This window comes from Aquarana catesbeiana, linkage group LG13, assembly GCF_042186555.1.
Source record: "Aquarana catesbeiana isolate 2022-GZ linkage group LG13, ASM4218655v1, whole genome shotgun sequence".
NCBI lineage: Eukaryota > Metazoa > Chordata > Amphibia > Anura > Ranidae > Aquarana > Aquarana catesbeiana.
The window spans coordinates 17,734,569-17,758,394 of record NC_133336.1 but is presented as its reverse complement, the minus strand read 5'-3'; the positions used below and the strand labels follow the sequence as shown (position 1 = coordinate 17,758,394).

The 23,826-nt window shown below is 46.7% G+C and overlaps 1 protein-coding gene across 2 annotated transcripts in view; it reads right to left on the bottom strand.

Annotated features, from left to right (window-relative positions):
* The window catches only part of ITPK1 (inositol-tetrakisphosphate 1-kinase), a 230,617-nt gene that overhangs the window by 170,729 nt on the left and 36,062 nt on the right, over positions 1 to 23,826 (bottom strand). For both annotated transcript variants that reach the window (XM_073609695.1, XM_073609696.1), the window contains exon 3: positions 538 to 562. In XM_073609695.1, coding sequence (XP_073465796.1) covers positions 538 to 562 — 25 coding nt within the window. The remainder of the gene's footprint in view (positions 1 to 537; positions 563 to 23,826) is intronic.

Sequence of the window (23,826 nt, the reverse complement as noted above, 5' to 3'; positions counted from 1 at the left end):
CGCAGGGTGCTCATTTCGGGAGCCGCTGAGAGTAAAGCTGTCCCTTGTAAACACAGAAGGCAGGTGACAGCGGGAATCGGGAGCGGAGGGCGAGAGACAAAAAATAGTAGAATGGAGTTCCACCATGTTCCTGTTGCAAAACTGTGTGCGAGGGCCACATGACAAGGTCTGGTGAGACGGATGCAGCCCGTGTGCCTCGTGTTTGACATATGTGGTACAAGAGCATGTTTACACACCTGAAGAGCGACCCACATTCAGTGAGCATTTGATGTGTGGTGAGGAGGCATTGTATCGTCTCCTCGCTGCCTGCTTTAACCCCTTTAACCTAAAAGTTTTGGTTGGAATTGGGCTTTCGGTAAAAATTTTCAGGCTAAACCGTCCAAACCAGATAAACACCCAACAAGTGCAACAAAATCTGTACCGATACAAAGTCACTTTTATATGTCACATGTGCAACAGAAAACAAACGTTCTTTAGTCATTACTAGATTATTTTGTAACATTTTAACTAGAAAAAACAAGAATAGACGGGACTTACAAGTACGACTTCAATTCCTCTTTTCCTAAAAGAAAAAAAAAAAAAAAAAAAGGACAATTATTAACCATGTAGCAATGTAGCAAATGAACTGACACTTTATAGAAGGATACTTATACATCCATTTATATACTGTTTTTCAAGACCATTTAATAATAACTTTTAATACACACTCTCCATCACCCGGACCTGCATTAAGGGGAAAGTACTATTCTACTTCTCCTCTATAGCTACAGTCTATATAGAGTTATACCACCAAGTTATACAATAAAGACAATCCCACAATAAACGGACCCCTGGCTGATGTCATTCACGTTCTCTGTTGCTTGTGCGATGTTCTGACGGACATAGCTTTCTTTTCATTTTTGAGTTACGTTCTTCGTCTTTATGGGTGGAGCATCAACATTTGGGATATAAGCTACAGATCTGGAACCCGCAAGCCCTCTGTCCCTGAAGATCTGCATTTTGTTTTTCGAAACGCGTTGGACGTTCTGTCTCTCTGACAAAGCTCTGGGCTTTTCCTTACAGCTGGTTTTCCATTTATGTTCCCAATATTTGTGTTAGTTGCGTATATATCCACATGTTTATGTTGCTATATATTATCAATGTGTAATACATTTTTAAATATTTTTTTTTACCATCAAACTGTTTGAGGCCCGGTTTTAAGTCCCAATCTGAGGAATTCATGTTTTGACTCTTTTTCAGGACCATACACACAGAGATTCGTAAGGATTCTATATGCCTAGCATACAATAGGGAGCAGAGAAGAGGGGATTATTACAGTGCCACAAACAACTCGATACAACATATTCAGACTAAAAAGTAGTACATTTTATTACAATTGAATAAAAATTCATAATGCAGTATACTGAATCACATATGATAAGGGAGCATATTACAGTGTACCGTGGACCAGAAAGATGATGGCAAGTTACAACATGTCAATTTGCCAAAACAATGGCTTCATCAGGGGAATAGAACATAACATTTTCCCCTGATGAAGCCAATGTTTTGGCGAAACTAGTAGTGATGAATTGACCTGCTGTTGTAACTTGCCATCATCTTTCTGGTCAACAGTACACTGTAATATGCTCCCTTATCATACTGTATGTGATTCAGTATACTGTATTATGAATTTTTAACTAATTGTAATAAAATGTACTACTATTTATTCTGAATAGATTGTATAAGATTGTTTGTGGCACCGTAATAATCCCCTCTTCTCTGCTCCCTATTGTATTCAATCCTTGGGATGAGGTGCCTTATCTATTAAGGACATACCAACCACCATTTCTCCTTTTTATATGCCTAGCATACATTTCCTGGCACTTTCCCACACTCAGGAGCAGTGGCTGCCGCTCATATGGGGCGCAGGAGCGGCGCCCTCCTAATCCATGCGCCCGGCCCCTAATCTACATGCAGGGTGCCAGACACATGGATTTCAATGGGGGTTTTGTTTTTTTTTGTTTTTTTGAAGCACATGATTAGAGCCTGAGGATCGAATTGGCTTCCAAAAGCCCTGAGCCCACCCATTTATGTGACATTAGCGAATTAATATTCGCTAAGGTCTTCCCGTTTCTACTCCCGGCAAATCAGGAAGTGGGGTCCTGGGACCCAGTGGGCCGGGAGTCCTAGGACCCGACTGACTGCGAGTCCTCAGTCCTGATTGGTCCGGGAGGACAAGCGACCTCCAGGACTCAGGAGGAGAAGCAGGGGGGGGGCCTGGCGGGCGAGCGAAGCAGTGATCGAGTGATCGAGTGCCGGGGGTGGAGGGTGGTTGGTGCTGGAAGGGGGGGGGAGGTCTGGTTGGCCGCCCCCCCCTAAGAAAATTGAGCACCAGTCACCTTTGCTCAGGAGCCACAGGTGCCACGTACTGCTGCCATACAAGTGAATGGCCGCATGCTAATGCCAATGCTTCTTTGCAGCAGAGTTTACCTGCACATTGCATCAACAAATTTCCTGAATGTAAAAAACTTCTACATTTAGGATATATGTTACAGATGCCCCTGTAGATGTCCCATTAGGACGAAACGCGTCAGAAAAGGTTCATCGCTCCCCACATTGCTTTTTATTTCACTGTGATCACTTTTTTTAAAAAAAATTTCTACCTTTTTTTGACCTGCACCAGTAGAGCCCTCCTTCTCTTTTTTCCTACATACTGTGTTTGGATGGGAGTTGTCGAGGTGTTCCTATTGGATAGCTGCCTTTCCAGTTTAATCGATACTTATGAGGTCGTTTGAGCCAATACCATTCGAGATCCTGGGTCCTTGTATCCATTCGGGAGAGCCACCAATCTGGATATCCAGGCTTGTATGACCCGGTGTCGCTGACATCCGGGTCCATTTGTTCCGGTAAGTGTTCAATCTCATCTACTTTAAGGATTCACCGCTTTTGATGACATTTTTAAGTTGGAAATCATCACTTCACTTGTTGTGGACTTCTACAGGTTTCTTCACAGGATTGAATTTGCGTTATGGGACTCGCATAACATTTTCTCTTTTCCTACATATTTATTCATTTCACCTTGTTGGACTTTAATATTCATTTTTCAGTGACTGATTATTAGATTGATCATTATTTGTGCACGTATTTGTCACTGTATTATTAGGTTTTAGCGCTACATTTTTTTGCACGCTAGGATATACGTTGGAACGCACATATGCGGGTAAATGCCTACACAGAGCAGCAAGTGCAGCCGCTCACTTGTTTGGCATTCTGTACGTGGCACCTGCAACTCCCCGGGCATCGGAAAGCACCAGGACATGGATGCTAGGAATATAAAATGCCTGTAAATCTCTGTGTGCATCAACTCTTCAACTGGAACTTCACTTTTGAAAAAGAAACTCGCTGGCGAGAAAGGCTTTTATTGCAGATATGACGCTGTACTCACTGCACATAGTAATAGTGGTGATAATTGGGTCCTGTGCCGAGTGGCTTCCCCCTCTGCACACCGGCCACAGGGAGCCAATCGTTGCCATTTGAAGAATGTCTTGTATTCTTTCAGTGAACGTGGGCCGCTAAGGGGTTAGCACTTCTTCCTAGCAGCACTGGGGGTTGTCGGTTTGAATCCCAACCACGGCACTACCTGCCTGGGAGTTTGCATGTTCTCCCTGTGCCTGTCTGGGTACTCCTGTCACCTTCCACACTTCAAAAGACATGCTGGTAGGTAAATCGGCCCCAGCATCAATGTAATGTAGGCAATACACACACAGGGAAGAAATTTGTTCGATTCCCACATCAAACACAGACAGTAATGATGCAGGAATCCCATTGTCTTCTCCAAGCGGAAGGGTGGGGGGAGCTGTTCTATAGCAGCCGCTAGCGATCATCGCAAGAGAAATTAGCGGGCTGGTCGATCAAAATCGATCAGCTTGGTACATTCAGCCTGCCCATACACAGTTCAAATCTCGGCCGAATCCTGCAGCGCCAGCCAAGACTCGAACTGCGTATAGCCGGCATTAGGGACTTTAGATTGTAAGCACCCATGGAGGGCAGGGACTGATGTAACTCTGTATTACATATACCTGATATATCTGTAAATTGACAGCAAGTATATAAGCATCATATGGAATTTAGGGATGAGCTTCGAGTTCTGGTTGATTATGAGTTTGAACCAAACTTTATCTAGTGTTATACAAGCACAGGTAGTGTTTTTTTTTTTTTTTTGTAATAAAAAAAGTTTTATTGATGAAATAGGCACTACAAACCGTAATACAAAAAGGGAAAAACACTATAAATAAGGGGTCGTAGTAAAAGGAAAATGGAGATATAATGAAATAAACAATAGTGTTACATTGGTGAAGAGACAAGAGAAAGGTCAGGGCACAGATTATCAATAATAATACTAATACAAGGTACTCTCTGATGGGGCGAGGTGGGGAGGTGGCGTAGATGCTCAAACAGAGGTGAGGGGCAGCTCTCTGATTGGATGAGATGGAGGCGAGGGGTGGTTGATGTCATGCAAAAATGGAAATTCCTTCCTCTTATGGGACTTTAAAGGGAAAAGGCTACTCTGAAGTATTTGCGAGTGTAATTTATTATGAAAAGGGGTGTAGTTATAACAAATCAACAATGCGCATAAGTGAGTATATATAGAAATACAGGATGCGTATTACAAAATCAAGCAATACAATGTATGGATTTCACAATCATTGGACCCTGTAACATATAGAACACACATATGGGGAGTACCCGACGCGTTTTGAGTTATACTCCTTCTTCAGGGATATCTGATTGGAAACAGCACAACAAGGGTATGTCATATAGTATTGCTGGGGGGGTATCAGAAAATACTACATCCAATTAAAAGCAGCTTGAAGGAAGGGCTGTGGGGGACAGTAGGCCACTGCTTCTGTGCTTGCTTCTAGTCCAGACCGGGCATGCCATATGTGTCGGACCCAACAGGACCAACAGAGGGCGCTGGGACACCAGGAGGTATGTGGTGGGTCCTGGGGTGAGATTCCAAGCCCTGAGAGGGTGTCCCCATGCTGCGCAGAAGGGTCCTGTCCGGGGGGGGGCTAGACGATCTGCAGAGTACTGCAGGATCCCAGGGGTCCCAGAGCCTGGACCAGGGTACGATGGGACCCGGTGTATAGGGGGTCCTTGTGTGTACTTAGATGACCTTGCACCAGGAGGTGCAAAGAGAAAGGCCTCTGAGGTGCTACTGGGGGCAGTTGAGAGTCAGCGCCTAACCCAGGGTGCAGTGCCAGTGTGGCTCTAGGTATGAACGTCCGGCCTGGTTAATGCTGAGGGAGAGGAGGAAGTGTGGAGCCGAGGATCGAGTGGCCGGGCTGTGTGGAGCAGGAACCTGTGGATGATGTCATGGGCTCCCCCTCATCCAGAGATGAGGGGCAGCTCCCTGATAAGGAGGAGGGGTGGATGATGTCGTGATCACCACCTCATCCAATCAGAGGATGCCTTGTACTCGCTATAAAATTATCAAAGGTGTTCTCTTAAATGGCAGCGGCAGGGCTGCTGTTAGAAACCATGGAGATCCATACAGCCCCCCCCCAAATAAACAGTTTCCTATGCTTCAGTTATAAAAAAAAAAAAAAAAAACACAGTGAGTGATCAGTACCCACCTCTCATCGAGTTCCTTCAGGAAAGTAAAGGGCTGGTAAATTTGACATTTGCCAGATCCTACCCCAATTTTCTATCCTGAAGGATCCTATTGTGTGCTTGCAGCTGCCAGTGAGAAGGAAAAGGAGGGCAGCCGGAAGCACTGCTAGGGTAGGGTTGGGCACACGATGGGATCTGGGCAGTAGGGGCAAAAGGAGGGTGATCGGTGTGGTGGTGGTGGGGGGACAGTTACTGGCCCCTGTAGGGCTTTCTCTGCAGCAGCTGAAAGCCGGCAAGAGAGAGAGAGGAGAAGAAGCTAGCTTTCACCCGCTGCAAAGAGACCCATACAAGGGATCATTTTCAGTTATTCTCCACGCAGCACCAATCACCCTCCCTTCTCATATTCGATTCACCCTGCTGTCTGGGCCCCCCTGCTGCCCCATACAAGAAGGCCGGTGGTACCGTCTTAACCACAGCCCTGGGCAGCGGTGTCAAGGAGTGACCCCGTGTTCAGCATGTAGAGGGGCAGTCACTCAGCACAGGAACTGGAAGACCGCAGCCAATACCACACGTAACACAGACTACTACAGTGATTTTTCAGCAGCCCTCCAGATATCCAATATGGATACTTATATTGAGCCAAGCTGGACCAACGTAAGTTTGAAAAAAAAAAAAAGAATTCCTGGGAGTTCTGCTTTAACCTGTGCACACATGCACAAGAATTTGATCGCCCCAGGCAAGCTAATCAAGATGGCTGAAGATGCTGAACTAAGTGTAAGTCTGGGTCAGCGGTGGTGAGTATGTGAATGTCACAGCACTGGAGTGGAGGTAAGTAAAGCAGAGTTAAAGTTCCAGTTTAATCGCTTCAGCCCTGGAAGGATTTACCCCCTTCCTGACCCTGCCCTTTTTTGCGATACGGCACTGCGTCGCTTTACCTGACAACTGCGCGGTCGTGCGACGCTGTACCCAAATAAAATTGACGTCCTTTTTTTCCCCACAAATAGAGCTTTCTTTTGGTGGTATTCGATCACCTCTGCGTTTATTTTTATTTTTTTGCACTATAATTAAAACAACAGCGACAATTTTGAAAAAAAAGCAATTTTATTTACTTTTTACTATAATAATAATCCCAAAAAACATATTTATATATATACTAATTTCTTCCTCAGTTTAAGCCGATATGTATTCTTCTACATATTATTTTTGGTAAAAAAAAAAAAAAAAAATCGCAGGCGTATATTGAATGGTTTGTGCAAAAGTTATGTCTACAGAATAGGGGATAGATTTATGGCATTTTTATTATCATTTTTTTTTTCATTAGTAATGGCAGCGATCTGCGATTTTTAATCATGACTGCGACATTGCAGCAGACACATCGGACACTATTTTGGGACCATTGGCATTTATACAGCGATCAGTGCTATAAAAATGCACTGATTACTGTGCAAATGTCACTGGCAGGGAAGGGGTTAAACAATAGGGGGGCCATCAAGGGGTTAAGTGTGTTCCCTCAGTGTGTTCTAACTGTAGGGGGGATGGGCTCACTAGCCACTCAACAGAGATCACTGCTCCCGAAGACAGGGAGAAGTAGATCCTTGTCATGTTGCTAGGCAGAACAGGGAAATGGCTAGTTTACGGCATCACCCAGTTCTGCCTCTCCGTGCCATGATCGCTAGCCACCGGCGGACAGCAAGTCCGCAGGGACCCGCGGGCACACTACCGGGGCAGGCGTGCCCGCTAGTCGCCGATGGCGACGTAACATACGGGTACGACGCTTTGCGCACCCGTGCCACTGTGCCGACATAATAGGCGTGAGCTGGTCAGCAAGTGGTTAAAGACATCTATTCGTTTTGAATACCATAGAGCGGGGGTCTCCAAACTTTCTAAACAAAGGGCCAGTTTACTATCCTTTAGGCCCCACTCACACCTCAGCATTTTGTAGCTTGCAGCCTGAAGCTCCAAAACGCTGGCGGAGAAAAAAAAAGAAATTATTCTCCAAACTCCAAATCGCCTGAAGCGCAAAAAGTTCTAGAGCTTTTTTTGTAGCTCGATTTGGGCAGATTTGGGCGTTTTTCGGCTTTTTACATGGGTGACCTTTTGACCTGTACAAAATAGCGGTAAAAAAAAAAATTTTTTTAAATTGCACGACTTTCTGCCTGAAACCGATACGCTCAGGGGTGAATGCAGACTTAGAGGGGGGCCAGACTAGGGCCAGTGGGAGTAGAAAATGTCCCATCTTAGTGACAATGGGTGGGAATAGTGCCCCATAGATGATGTCAGTGGAAGGAATAGTGTCCCATCAATGGTGTCAATGGAAGGAATCGTGCCCCAAGGGCCAGATAAAGGCAAGCAAAGGGCCATATCCAGCCCCCTGGCCGCAGTTTGGAGACCGCTGCCTTAGAGAAAGTTTGTAACCCTTTTCAATGCTTTTAAAATTGCAGATCGATATCTATTCCCCCTTACAAACGGCCCCCCTATAGCTACAAGATGGTGGGATACAAAGGTTTGCATTAAGATGAGGAATTCTCTGAGGGATGTGCCCTGGAAAAATGTGCTTGGCCTTTTTTGTTGCTTAAAAAAAATCTTAAATAATAAAAAAAGGCAACAAAATATTTATCTTGGATGAGAACTTCAAAGTTGTTTCAAAATATTCCCAATGTAACAGTTTATTTTTCCTGCCTTATAATAATTCTCGAGTCCATAGAACAATATTTAGATCCTCATCTGTCGGAGCAATAAGAACCAGAAGAGGCGGCTCGCTCGGCGTGTCGGTTGGGTGTCTGTTAGGAACTGACACTGATAAGACAGGAAGCAGAAAGTCCATTATCTGAAGAACTCTATATAAAAAGCACTGCTTGGCAGAATTCAGTTTCGGCATTGTTCGGCTTATGTCAGTGACTTGAAATGAAACTTATTGGGTCAGCATTATAGTCAGTCAAAGGAAAAAGGTCCATAAGCCGCACGTCATTAAGCAGACTCATGTGCATAGAGATGAATGGCAGCCTCAGTCTGGACTCCAGCCAGGCCACGCCCCCACAACGTGTTTCACGTCCCATGGCATCCCCAGGATTAAGCTCCAAAGGGGCGGAGCGAAACGCATTGGGGTGTGGCCTGGCCAGAGTCCGGGCTGAGTTTGCCATTCATCTCACTTCATGCACATGGGTCTGCTTCAGGGTGTGCAGCTCATGGATCTTTTCCTTTGACATTGCTGCAGCTTTGAGCTAGGATGAGCTCCCTGTCCCTGCCTACACTCACAGCGATCTAGCTGGACTTTACCTCTCTACCTGAGCGTCACCTAAATTTTGTCTTTTTGGATTACAGCCAGTCAACTAGCATTTTCAGTAGATTTAATAGCGAGGAAAATGGGATTCATAGTTCAGTGACCATACATGCAGTACTTACCTGAGATCGCCTGAGAAAGCCTCATATGGCGAAACATGTAGAGCAAGACGTTACTGCTGGTCATCTAGAATATGGTTATTGTATGAAGATATCCTGATGATTTTATCTCTGTATTAATATATTTGATAGATTTGTTTATATATATTTGTTTGTAATTCTTCTGTGGCACCTTAAAAAATCCCATTTTCCTCTCTCTATTAAATATATGTATATTTAGGGATGTGGTGCCTTTGATTATCCAACATCCAGCAATTAACATTATTTAGCATTTTCAGTAGCTTAGATCAGCAATTGCAGCCTCTATATATGTATAGGATTTTCTGTTAAATTGGACCTGCAAGGTCATGAAAACTGCTATTGCTGACTTGTTTTTAAAAAGGTTCATGCTCCAGGCTTTCATTCTGTTCCTGGGCACACCCTAATCACTGTGTGGGGTGCTGATCCCCCCCATATTGCCTGGGCTTCCCCTGTGCTGCGCCCCCCTTACAGTGCTGCTTCAAGCCCCCCCTCCCCCACCCGGCTCCTGCAGGGGATGTTTCAGAATGGAGAGTGCGGGAAGGGGCTAGTAAATATGTCATTTACCGTCCCCTTCCTTTTCTAAATGAACACAGTGAACACACTCACTGCGTTCCTTCATAACTGAAGCATACTAACGTGTTTACTATGCTTCCGTTTGTGAATGAACAGTAAGCTGCTCAGCACAGAGCACTTTCTATTTATTCCCTGTCCAGTGCAGCTGGGGCTGCAGAGAAAGGTGTGTGCGTGTTTGAGCTTTGGGGTGCAAACCCAAATGCAAAAGGCTGTGCACACCTATGTCCTGTCTTTACTACCTAGTGCGGTCCTGATGCGGAACAAACATGCAGCCAGCCAAGTCTGAACAGACTGAACTCCAAATCTGCATGTTCGTCCCAAGTTGGTGACATGATAAAGATGATGATACAGACCCTGCGCCTTTAAGACCAGGTCAGCAATGGCACATCCCACATTTCTCTCCTGCCGAGGATGGGTTGGCAGGGAAGGTACAGGGGGTGTAAAAAAGAGAAAGGGCTCCGAGTGGACATTATTGATGGGGTGATGTTTCCTGTTATTTGGGAGGGAGGAAATAGGACAGTGAAGCAGAGAGCAGGCAGGAGGCATGGGCATTAGCACAGAGCAGGAGCAGGCAGGTGGTGGAAGAGCACAGAAAGCAAGCAGGAGGTGGTGGGCTAGTTCACAGACAGCAAGCAGAAGGCAAGACAGTGGTACAGAGAGAAGGCAGGAGGTGGGACAATAGCACAAAGCTCAGGCAGGAGACAGAAGGCAGCAGTACAGAGATCAAGCAGGAGGCAGAGCAGTGGCACAGAGAGCAAGTAGGAGATGGAGGACAGTGTCACAGAGATCAAGCAGGAGGTGAGCCAGTGGAACAGAAAGTAGGCAGAGGACAAAGAGCAAGTAGGAGGTGGAGGACTGTGGCAAAAAAAGTGAAGCAAGAGGCAGGGCAGTAAGTACAGACAGCAAGCAGGAGGCGGAGATCGGTGGCACAGACAGCAAGCAGGAGGCGGAGATCGGTGGCACAGACAGCAAGCAGGAGGCGGAGAGCGGTGGCACAGACAGCAAGCAGGAGGCGGAGAGCGGTGGCACAGACAGCAAGCAGGAGGCGGAGAGCGGTGGCACAGACAGCAAGCAGGAGGCGGAGAGCGGTGGCACAGACAGCAAGCAGGAGGCGGAGAGCGGTGGCACAGAGCAAGCAGGAAGCGGAGAGCGGTGGCACAGAGCAAGCAGGAAGCGGAGAGCGGTGGCACAGAGCAAGCAGGAGGCGGAGAGCGGTGGCACAGAGCAAGCAGGAGGCGGAGAGCGGTGGCACAGAGCAAGCAGGAGGCGGAGAGCGGTGGCACAGAGCAAGCAGGAGGCGGAGAGCGGTGGCACAGAGCAAGCAGGAGGCGGAGAGCGGTGGCACAGAGCAAGCAGGAGGCGGAGAGCGGTGGCACAGAGCAAGCAGGAGGCGGAGAGCGGTGGCACAGAGCAAGCAGGAGGCGGAGAGCGGTGGCACAGAGCAAGCAGGAGGCGGAGAGCGGTGGCACAGAGCAAGCAGGAGGCGGAGAGCGGTGGCACAGAGCAAGCAGGAGGCAGACAGCGGTGGCACAGAGCAAGCAGGAGGCAGACAGCGGTGGCACAGAGAGCAAGAAGGAGGTGGAGAGCGGTGGCACAGAGCAAGAAGGAGGCAGAGAGCGGTGGCACAGAGAGCAAGCAGGAGGTGGAGAGTTGTGGATATAGAGAGCAAGCAGGAGGTGGAGAGCGGTGGATATAGAGAGCAAGGAGGAGGTGGAGAGCGGTGAATATAGAGAGCAAGGAGGAGGTGGAGAGCAGTGGCACAGAGAGCAAGAAGGTGGTGGAGAGCGGTGGCACAGAGAGCAAGCAGGAGGTAGAGAGCGCTGGATATAGAGAGCAAGGAGGAGGTGGAGAGCGGTGGCACAGAGAGCAAGAAGAAGGTGGAGAGCGGTGGAACAGAGAGCAAGCAAGATGTGGAGAGCGGTGGCACAGAGAGCAAGCAGGAAGTGGAGGCACTGGATATAGAGAGCAAGCAGGAGGTGGAAGCAGTGGCACAGAAAGCAAGCAGGGAGGTGGAGAGCGGTGGCACAGACAGCAAGCAGAAGGTGGAGAGCGGTGGATATAGAGATCAAGTAGGAGGCGGAGGCACTGAATATAGAGAGCAAGCAGGAGGTGGAAGCAGTGGCACAGAGCAAGAAGGAGGTGGAGAGCGGTGGCACAGAGAGCAAACAGGAGGTGGAGGCACTGGATAGAGAGAGCAAGCAGGAGGTGGAGAGCGGTGGCACAGAGAGCAAGCAGTAGGTGGAGAGCGGTGGCACAGAGAGCAAACAGGAGGTGGAGGCACTGGATAGAGAGAGCAAGCAGGAGGTGGAGAGCGGTGGCACAGAGAGCAAGCAGTAGGTGGAGAGCGGTGGCACAGAGAGCAAGCAGCAGGTGGAGAGCAGTGGCACAGAGAGTAAGCAGGAGGTGGAAGCAGTGGCAAAGAGAGTAAGCAGGAGGTGGAAGCAGTGGCAAAGAGAGCAAGCAGGAGGGCAATGGAAGAGGATCTGTAGAATCGCAGACTATGAACAATGTTATCGCCTTACTTTTGGGGTTCAATCGTATAATTGGCAAACACAATACCAAGACTATGAATCACAATATGTGCTTTATAATATCTTCTATTATACTTTTTCACTCAGGTAAATGGTATTTGACCATTGTTAAAGCAAAAAGTTTATAGAAACCGAAAAATATATTAGCAATGAATCTTAATCGATAAACTTGTGAACCAAGAACATTTTCCCAGGCCAATGTGCGGGGGAGAGATGTGCCTATCCAGCCCTGGGGATGTGCCTATCCAGCCCCTGGGGATTATGGAAAATACCCCGCATTAGTAGCCATGGTGTAACATCTTACTGCTAGATAAAACAGTCCTAGGTATAGAGGAAAATAATAGGCATTCACTGGCACCATATGGACATGCTGGGAGTGGTAGTTCCTCTGGAGCCGGAGGGCCTGGGCTAGCTGTTTAAAGTGCATTGGCCATCAGACATTCAAAGCCGTCAGAGAAGCAGAAAAGTCTAGAAAGCAAAAAACAGGAAGCATGGCACAAGTGCACAATCAGCATGGCGAAGGCGGCAAGGGAAGGGGGTGGCGTGTGTGCGTGCGCTCTGGGTTGGCCTCGCAGTGCAGGTCAGTCGCCATGACAACCAAACAAGGCCTCAGCGTGAAATGCTGCTAGCCGATGAAGTGCTCCATAGACAAGAGTTCACCGGATGGGGTGGCTGTGACAATTAATTAACAAGAAAGGGGACAGAAGCATTTAATTCAGCACTGTGTGTGTGTGTATATATGTGTGTGTGTGTGTGTGTGTGTGTGTGTGTGTGTGTGTGTGTGTGTGTGTGTGTGTGTGTGTGTGTGTGTGTGTGTGTGTGTGGTGTGGAGAGAGCCCGACACATTTCAGTAACGTCCCACACAGGACAACAAACTGCACACACAAGCAAAACTGGCATTGATCCTTCTTTTAGGGCCCATTTAGACTATTACATACACTGTGTGACAGTGCGAGGCCCTGCCACCGTAAAAATGTAGGAGAAAATGACACAGGATTCGCATTAAAGGGTTAATGCGAAGTGCTAGACTATCATTTCTCAGCAGAGACAGCTGCGTTTTTGTCTCTCTCTGGATTCTGCAAGCCTGGATTGGGGCCTGGAGCTTGAAGGTTCCAAAATATCTTGGGTGGGTGGGATCCTTCAATTCTGTGTCTGGATTTTACTGGGTGCCTGCAGTACACAGGTATGCAGGGTCGTTATATACTCAAGTTGGAGCATAGCCCAGAGCTCCCAGTTTGGAGACAGCTCCCATTGTGGAGACAGGAGGTTTCAATCAGGGGTCAGAGGAGCCCCAGCCAGGGGGTCTCAATCAGGGGTCAGAGGAGCCCCAGGCCAGGGGGTCTCAATCAGGGGTCAGAGGAGCCCCAGGCCAGGGGGTCTCAATCAGGGGTCAGAGGAGCCCCAGGCCAGGGGGTCTCAATCAGGGGTCAGAGGAGCCCCAGGCCAGGGGGTCTCAATCAGGGGTCAGAGGAGCCCCAGGCCAGGGGGTCTCAATCAGGGGTCAGAGGAGCCCCAGGCCAGGGGGTCTCAATCAGGGGTCAGAGGAGCCCCAGGCCAGGGGGTCTCAATCAAGGGTCAGTGGAGGGGGTCAAGAGACAGAAGCTCTCCACCAGGGGTCAGAGGAGCCCCAGCCAGGAGTTAAGAGATAGAAGGTCTCAGCCAGGGGTCAGAGGTGCCTCAGATTGTAGCCAGGAGGTCCCACCCAGGCGTTAGAGGAGCCCTGGCCAGAAATCAAGAGACAGAAGTTCTCAACCAGGGGTTAGAGGTGCCCCAGCCAGAAGTCAAGAGAAAGAAAGTCTCACCCGGGGTCAGAGGAGCCCTAGACAGGAGGTCTTATCCCAGGAGTCCGGTTGGCTCCTATCAGGGTGTCAGGAGAACCCCTATCCAGAGGCCAGGAATGGGCAGTGCACTGCAACTAATGGCTGAGTGAGCCAAGAGAACCAGGAGAGCTGGGTAACACAGCCAGAGGGACTGGTAAGAAGAGCAGCGGTGCTGCTGACAACGGAGCCAGGTCGCTTAGCATTTTCAGTTAATTGTTGATGTGGCACTACAAACGTGACGGTCAGGTGTGAATACAGCCTTACGGTTGGGGATATGTTGCAGAAGACAATACGAAACTGGGAACATGTTACAGGAGGTTAGTAGAGATCAATGCTATTACCCTAATCAATGTTCCCATACAGACTGCTGAGGTCCAAGGGCCACACATCGTATACCAAAGGGCCGGAGGCTGGGCTCCGGCCTGCCACCCCCCGCACTGGTTCCGTCACGTTTAGAGAAGAATTTCCATCTGAACACATTCAGTTTATGGTACTTGGAACAAACTGGCCTTTTGCCATATCGCATAAACCCCGAACGAGCTGTCAAGTCAAACCTCCTGGCGCGGTCGGGTAAACAAGAGGCCCAAATAAAATTCCGAATTATTTTTTTTTCCTTGGAAGTGATCTGTGCCTGAAAAAAGCCTTTTGGACCGGCTCCAGAGACACAAAATTGCAGCACTTGGAAAGAATTCCCGTCAGCCTAAAAGAGGAGAAGGGGACTCTGCAATGGATCAAACGTTACCTCCCATGGCCCTCCGAGGACAGCTAATCCACTTCTCAAGAGTCGTTATCTCTCACTAACATAAAGATCCTCCAAGTCAACCGAATGCCATGAAGACTGGCAGAAGAAAAGATTTCAAAGTGGGCCTGTCATCTATACATAAACTCACACTGCTACGTATAAACACGGAAGAAGGATTCTTCCCGAAGCCACTAAGTACAGAAGACCCTGACTCAATGACTTTTCTTAAAGCCGAACTCCGGCATTGGCAAATATTATCCAAATCTATTCCTCGTGTGTGTTCTCCTTGAATCTCGGTGAACTTTGTGCATTTCCTCCAGATCTGTGCAGTAATCCAGTGTGAGACTTCCTGTAATAAAGACCGCTCACTGCTGATCTCTCTCCTTGTGCAGGGGGACTGGTCTTGTCTCCACCCCCTCCTGTAGTTTTCTGTAGTGGGTGGCGCCTGCTGGGCACCTCCCACAGGTTGGCATATAAAGAAACTGATCTGCCCATTTCTCTCCTTAATGCCAGCTTCTCCTCCTCTCCCTCCCGTAGGCATTCAGCAGCAGGAAAGAAATGGACGACCCATATCCATATGCCGCCCCTCCTTTCAACTGGAGGACCTTCAAGGGCAATTGCCACCCCGCCCATGCTGCAGGGGGCCAGTGTGTCCTCCCTGTCACCAGGGGTGGCTCCAGTAGGGTGCTACATAATCCCCAAAAATATTGCCAGCACCCACTGGCGGAACTACCAAGGTCGCATTTGCGACTGGGTCCCGGCATTCCATCACCATGGAGGGGGACCCCACTGCTGAACATGTAAAAAGGTTTCCGCATATGCACTTTAATGAAGGGTCCCAGGATCAGTGGGAGGGACCCCAGAGAGAAGGGCTCCGGGATCAAAGGTCAGGGGAGACCTTCATGGTTTCTTGCACCAGGGCCCTGAAGGTTCTAGTTATGCCTCTGCTCCTATTCATCTTATTTCTGCTGGCCCCGGTCCTCTCTCTGGGCCCCTGTGTGCCCTCCCCCAGCCCCCCCTCCTCCCCCGCAGCACTGCTGGGTTTCCCCCCTCCCCACTCCCACCAGCTGCTGCGGGGGATCTGTCAGGATAGAGAGTGGGGAAAGGGGCTGGTAAATATGTAATTTACGCCCTCTTCCTCGTCTGAATGGACAGTCAGTGATCGTTACTGATCACTGACTTGGTCCATTCATAACTGAAGCATAGTAAACTGTGTTTACTATACTTCAGTCTATGAATAAATGGGAAGCTCTGTACAGACCTATTCAGCTCTATTTATTCTGTGCTGCTGAGGCTGCAGAGATGGAGATTGAGGGCTGTGCCCTCAATCGCTTTTCTCTGTCTCAAAGGTGAACCTTTAGAAGTCTGTTTAGACTTCTGATATCTGATCAAAGCCCCCCAACATGGCTCTTAAAAAACAAACAAAAAAACTGTAATAAATAAAAAATAAAAAGTGTAAAAGAAAATAAAAAAAATTGTAAAAAATAAAAAATATATAAAAAAAATAAAATAAAAACTAATAAAAATAAAAAATAAAAAAGTGTAAAAGAAAATAATGAAATTGTAAAAAATAAAATGTAGAAAAAAAACTAAAAAAAAAAAAAAAAAAAAAACAACTACTGGCATCAGTGGTGGAACTACCAGGGTTGCAAAGGTTTTGACCTGGCCCTGGTATTCCACTACCGGGCTCCAAGGGAACGGCCCCGCCAGGCACTAGTGCTGTCATATTGGTAGGAGGGAAATGAGTCCAATGGTCAGCTACACCCAGAAACACAGAATCCTTTATTTTCCCCCCCAACTATCGATGTCTGAACGGAAGGTGAAGGGTAGAGTATGTGCTACTGGATTTCCCTGAGTTTAATATAGCGCGGCGTGGAGTAGCATGGCCACCCACCTACCAGGTACACGATGCAGCACTTACATCTGTCGCTTGCATCCCACCACCTCCAATGTACTTAGCAACTCGTTACCTTGTATTTGTTATCTGCTACATTTTATATCAAAGCCCAACTGAGCTTTCTGTTTAAATCAACTAAACAAATTGGAGGTTGATTTACTAAAGGCAAATATACTGTGCACTTTAAATGCATTTGCTCTCTATCTGAGGGGAAGCTCTGCTGGTTTCGATCATCATCATGTACAAATAAAAATGCTGTTTTTTTTTTTTTTTTTTCCTTGTATGTGGTTGGGTATTCTTTGCAAATACCTCATTTACTAAGCTCTGAAACAAGTGCACTTGCAGTGCACAGTATATTTTGCATTTAGTAAATCAACCCCATTGTAGTTGCATCAAAACAAAAAGGTGTGCAAAACCTTTTTTTTTTTTTTTTTCTTTATTTGGAGAGAAGTGCGGGATAAAAAAAAAACAAAAAACAAAAAAGGAAAACCAACATACTCACCTAGATGGTTGCAGCATCAGAACAATGTCTCCCGCATTCTATGCATTAAGATAAAAAAAAAAAAAAAAAACTTGTGTGCAACCCCCTCTGCCCCACCTAATACTTACCTGAGCCCCCTCTCCATCCAGCGATGTGCATGAGTGCCTCGACCATCTGGGACTCTCCCTTCGGATTAACGGAGACACAGCAATGGCGCCATTGGCTCCCGTTGCTGTCAAACAAAGTTAGTTAGCCAATCAGGAGCTAGAGGGGGCGGCTCGGGTGCCTCCATAGCAAGCTGCTTGCTGTGGGGGCACTCGACAGGAAGGAGGGGCCAAGAGAGCCGATGAGGGACCTGAGAAGAGGAGGATCGGGTCTGCTCTGTGCAAAACCATTTAGTATAACAACATGTATGTTATTTTAAAGAAAAAAAAAAAAACTAAAGACTTCAGTATCACTTTAAGCATTCAGAGCCTGTGTAGAAAAGCCTGCCTGTCTTTAGAGCTCTTACAAGCCCCCTGCTATGTCAGAGCTGAAGATCTCTGCAATCAGCAGGAGATTTTATGATTGAAGTATAGGTCAGCAGGGAGCATGTTGGACTTCTGCAGAGAGGCTACTGCTTCCCCCAAAGAGAGCAAGGAATCTCAAGTGGAAGGGACAGGATTTCTTTTTCTTTCTTGGGCTGCTTTCTAAAGAACTGTAAGACTTTTATTTGGATTCACCTGGAATTTATTTGGCCAATTTAAAACTGAAAGCTCATTCGGGCTTTAGGCATTTTAGATTTTTTTCACTGTGTAGGAAACCTTTGTAAGCTATTTTTATGGTTAAAAGTTGTTTTATACATGTTTTTTCAGCACTATAATTCTGTTTCACAGATCCAAGCCTACAAGTGGGGGTGAGCCCAGCCCATGTCCCGGTATCAGCATTGAAGCTGAATTCTGGGCAATTTATTTTTTTTTCTCCCATGAAGTGGAGCTGTGCCCGCGCTGCACAGATTAGAGAGGAACTGCAATCTGCTCGCATAATTTGTAATAAAACCATCTTTGCCATTCTGAAGCTTCCATCCAACCACTTTGCATATTATTTTATATACACTCCGATTCTGTACTTTGCCAAATATGCTGCAGAAATCTCCCTCCACTGAGTCTGGCTGCAGCCATTTTAACTGTGGGCAGCTGAAGCTGCTGCCTGTTCACTTCCTTGATTTACACAGAGGCACACGTCCAGCTCTAAAGCCCTCATTGGCCCTCTTATGTCTCATCTCCCTTCCTGGAAAACTCTCAGGAGAGTGTGAGAGAGAGAAAGAGAAAGTGAGAGAGAGAGCTGTACATGATGTCATAAGCTTAGGCCAGTGATGGCGAACCTTGGCACTCCAGATGTTTCAGAACTACATTTCCCATGATGCTCAGCTACACTGCAGAGTGCAAGAGCATCATGGGAAACGTAGTTCCAAAATATCTGGAGTGCCAAGGTTCTCCATCACTGGCCTAGGCCAATGACCAGACAAGAAACAGTGGGCTGTATAAGGGATTTACTGGCAGAAAAAAAATATGTTTTACTATCCAAATTTAAAACAACAAGGGCAGAAGATTTAATAGATGGAAAGTTGAAAAAAAATGATTGAAGTTCCGCTTTAACTACTCGTTTTTGTCTAGGGGAGAGGAGATATACTTACCCAATCCTCCGATCACAAGCACGGCACAAGATCGGTCAGGCACCCCCGTGTTTCAGCAGTCTTGAATAGTGGACTGTTCCTGGTCTACTCCGCCTCCTCTGGGTGTGATGACATCAGGAACAGTCCACTATTCAAGAAGGCTGGAACACGGGGGGGGGTGCCTGACCTGGATGTGGGGGGAGTGCCGTTTTCTGGCGGATTGAAGGATTGAGCGAGTATAAGCTTGTTCACTAGACAAAACAAGCAGTTCATCCATGGAGTACTGGCCCGGGCCACTGCATGGGGGAAGAAAAAATAAATAGATTGCCAGTAGACTGGCTTTAACATTTTTGCATTACTGCCAATGTCCAGTAACTCCAAAAAGCATTAATTGCGGGGATCGGGCTGTAAATGGGCATTCCCTGCATAGAGGTGGGATCAACATGAAAAAGCGGGTGTGATGGGTGGTCCCAACCCCATACCTCCCAAAATTTTGAGATGGGAATGAGGGACACCTACCAAGAAAACATATGTAGGCATAGGACACGCCCCCTGCCACACCCCCTTAAAGGAGAATTAACAAAAAAAAAAGTTAATTAAATCCACAAGGGCTTTTTTTTGTTACCACTACTATTCCTTTATATTGGCTTTTAAAATTTACAAATGCAGCAATTTAGAAATCGGATGAAAGGTTTAGTACTGGGAAACACTTTTTGAAAGATAAAAAGTGAATTTTATATACAACTATATGGATCAGACCAAAATGAGGGACAAATGAGGGGGAAAGAGGGACAGAGGGACATTGCTCCAAATCAGGGACAGTCCCTCAAAATCAGGGACAGTTGGGAGCTATGCCCAACCCATTTAGGAGGTGAGGTCTGGGTAGGACCAACCCATAAAGTGGCTGTGATGGGTGGTCCCAACCCATTTAGGAGGTGAGGTCTGGGTAGGACCAACCCATAAAGTGGCTGTGATGGGTGGTCCCAACCCATTTAGGGAGGTGAGGTCTGGGTAGGACCAACCCATAAAGTGGCTGTGATGGGTGGTCCCAACCCATTTAGGAGGTGAGGTCTGGGTAGGACCAACCCATAAAGTGGCTGTGATGGGTGGTCCCAACCCATTTAGGGAGGTGAGGTCTGGGTAGGACCAACCCATAAAGTGGGTGTGATGGGTGGTCCCAACCCATTTAGGAGGTGAGGTCTGGCTATGACCAACCCATAAAGTGGGTGTGATGGGTGGTCCCAACCCATTTAGGAGGTGAGGTCTGGCTAGGACCAACCCATAAAGTGGGTGTGATGGGTGGTCCCAACCCATTTAGGAGGTGAGGTATGGGTAGGACCAACCCATAAAGTGAGTGCGATTTAGCCAGAAAGTAGGTGGATGAAATGCAGATCAAAAAACTATTGGCTTTATATATTGTACACTAAAAGTGAACCTGTTGCCTGCATGAGCAAAGCCCAGGTCTGCTTTGAGCAGGTGGTGGACTGGTGACAATCTTCGAGCAATTGTAACAAACAGGAACTTGTGCAAATAGATTGTAAACAATTAGCGCGTCTACATACATTATAGCAACACTTAACCGGTTACAAAGTCCAAACCTGCTCAGTGTGCACTGAGTTTGCATGTGACAGACTGTTGTCGATCGTTAGATGGCAATAAATGGTAATAAAATGCTTATCACTCATGCAGGTAAAACAAACACAGAAGATGCAAATACTACGAACAATCTCACCTTCACTCCATGAACAACTGGGACTCCAGTGCCAAGCTTTACCCGCCACCTTTTGGGGTGTTCCCACCAATCCCGAAATTATTAATAATAAAAAAAAAAAGCCTCTGTAATGGGCGTGGCATGGGGGTGCTAACAGTTCATCACTGGAGTCTCCAAGACCAAAGGGCATCTTCCAAACGCTATGGTTTTGAGGAGGACCACTTAAAGCAGATCATTCCATTTTTTTACTCTTCTGTCCCCTGTGGCCTCTCGACAACATAGCTAAAGAGAAAACGGGCAATTCAGAAGGGCTTTCTGCCTTGGCTTCGAGCACTTTACCAAGACAAGATGCGGCAAGAGGAATGTAGAAGGGGAAGGGGCGTGTCAGACTTCCGTCCCCCCATGCATTCCTCTTGCCGCCTCTTGTCTAGGGAAAAGAGCTCAGAGTCAAGCAGTGAAGTGGCTGTCTTCTTCCTTTTAGAGATGAGCTTGGGCGTCCTCCAAACTCATCTCTATCCAATTCTCATTGTACACCAATCGGCTGCGGGCCGGGTCTTTCCTCGCAGCCCATGAAAACAAAGAGGCGGGATGCTGGTCATGTCAGTCTCCTTATATGGGTGTATGCCATATTTAGAGCACGTCATTGGCTAAATATGGGCATGTGTCCATATAAGGGCACTGGTGTCACCAGCATCCTCGCCCTTTTATTGACATGCAGAGCAGGGAATGACCAGGCCAGCAGCTGATTGGTTAAAAAAAAGCGTAAGTAGGAGACTTGGTGGACTTTTTTCAACCGCACCAGCTATGTAACTATGTAGGACGTTTGGATAGAGAAGTTTGGAAGATACCTGAGCTCATTACTACAACCTAGCTATGTTGTTGAAAGGCTGCGGGGGAGGGGGAAGCCCAGTCCGATATCATTGCCAGGGGTTAGAAAGCATTTAGAAACATGGGACAAGGAACTTCAAGCACTTTGTCCAACAGCGAAAGGAACATTGAAAAAAAGTTCAATGATGGTTCTTCCTTAAGACTGGAATCTAGGCATAAAAACTTTACGTTAAATAAATTTGGTACATGTTCCTCCTAGGCGATTCCGAACCCTAGCTATGAAGTTGAGTTGGCTAGGAATATGGGCAAGTCGATGGTCCAGGCTCCAAATACTTTCCAGGGAAAAGTGGCGGCAAGAGGAATGTAGAAGGTAGAGGGGGCGTGCCAGCCTTCCATCCCTCTTGCCACCACTTGTCTTGGGAAAAGTGCTCGAACCCGAAAACACGCGGACATCTCCACTCTTGTAGGGACGAAGATCTTGGGTGTCCTCCAAACTCATATGCGAGTTTGGAGGACATCTGAATATCATACGTGTGTGTTCTTTTTTTTCACACCAATGAGCTGCGGGCCGGGGTCTCTCCTCGCCCCACAGCACACGTAAACAAAAAGGAGGGATGTCGTTAGCGTCAGTGCCCTTATATGGGCACATGCCATATTTGGTGAATGTCATTGGCTATAGATGTTCATATAAAGGCAACAATATCACCAGCATCTCACCCCTTTTACATGTGGGGAACGACCGAGCCAACATCTAATTGGTGTTAAAAAAACAGCTTGAGCAGGATGTTTGGCTAAAGGTAAATTCTGAAAACGCCCGGCTCATACCTACTTCTTAGTAGTGTTATCAGATGGCGGCAGGGGAAGGGGGGATGCCCAGTTCACCCTCACAGCTAGGTTTAGGAAGCACCTGGAAACATGGGACAAAGTACTACATCTACATTGTTCCACGGTGGGGGGCAAGAAACCAGTAAAAACAAAATGTTAAGGATAGTTCAGCTGAACCTAGGGCACAACCCCCCCCCCCCCCCCAAAAAAAAAAACCTGTAAAAATCAAATATATTCGGTACTGTTAAAGGCCCCAATTGAGTTTTTGATAAATATTTGTGCCAAAAGGGCACTGGCTTCACCAGCATCCCGCCCCTTTCCTTAAATGCAGAGGGGGGGGGCAATTAACTGGCACCATAGATATACGGGAGTGTGCCAACATCCCAAATACAAAAAGTGCATGGAGGGATTTTCTAGGCACAATCATATGCAACGAATGTCAAATTATTTGCAGATTCTGAATTTACCTGGTGGCCCAGGTGTTTGGAGTAAAGCCCCATACACACCATCTGATTTTCTGCTGATTTTTGTCTTCAGATTTACCGAAACCATGTAGTGCAAGGGCCCGCCTGATCGCATACAAACTGAAACTCCTAAGGTTTGACCTCATATTATATGGTTTTGGTAAATCTGAAGACAAAAATCAGCAGAAAATCTGATAGTGTGTATGGGGGCTTAAGGATGACACCACTTGGTGAGACGGGACTGGCGGACCCCATAGACAAAAGCACCCATTCCTGGGAACTTGGAAACAATTGCACATCATTGCAGCCTTCTTTTTAGGCCATCAGGATAATAGTACCTTCCTTACCAAATGGAAGCCTTTTAAGTCCCATAAGGTAATCTCCGGGAAAATCTTTGTTTCCTATCCTCTTCTGGGTGGTGGAAGACCCCACAGGAGAAACAGATAGCGGGAGATTTTAACATTTGGCAACATGTACTCCTCCTATACCTCACTCTATTCCCTGAGGAAGAATCGAAACACGTTGGGTTATTCACAAGATCAGCGTCATGTATTGTACGAGATCTGGTGGACTCCATGATGTTTTGTGGAATAGAGGATGGGGAAATTTTTACCCACTTGCATGAGGATTGCGTACTTTTGGTCAGGCTTTAAATTTTATATAGATTTTTTTATGGTTTCAATGTAAAATAACATTTTTATACAGGTTTGAGACGTTAGTTGCATATGATTGTGCCAAAAAAAAAAAAAAAAAAAAAGCTAGCAGCTAAATGGTATTAAAAAAAAAACAAAAACAAAAAAAAAAAAAAAGGAAGCATGAGTTGGATGTTCGGATGGAAGACGTCCAGATGGAGACGAGTTCGGGAAACGTCCAAGGTGAGCTCTATATTTGTGTATAGTTTAGTATATACACTACCGTTCAAAAGTTTGGGGTCACATTGAAATGTCCTTATTTTTGAAGGAAAAGCACTGTACTTTTAAATGAAGCTAACTTTAAACTAGTCCTAACTTTAAACAAATATACTCTATACATTGCTAATGTGGTAAATGACTATTCTAACTGCAAATGTCTAGTTTTTGGTGCAATATCTACATAGGTGTATAGAGGCCCATTTCCAGCAACTATCACTCCAGTGTTCTAATGGTACAATGTGTTTGCTCATTGGCTCAGAAGGCTAATTGATGATTAGCAAACCCTTGTGCAATCATGTTCACACATCTAAAAACAGTCTAGCTCCTTCCAGAAGCTACAAAACTGACCTTCCTGTGAGCAGATTGAGTTTCTGGAG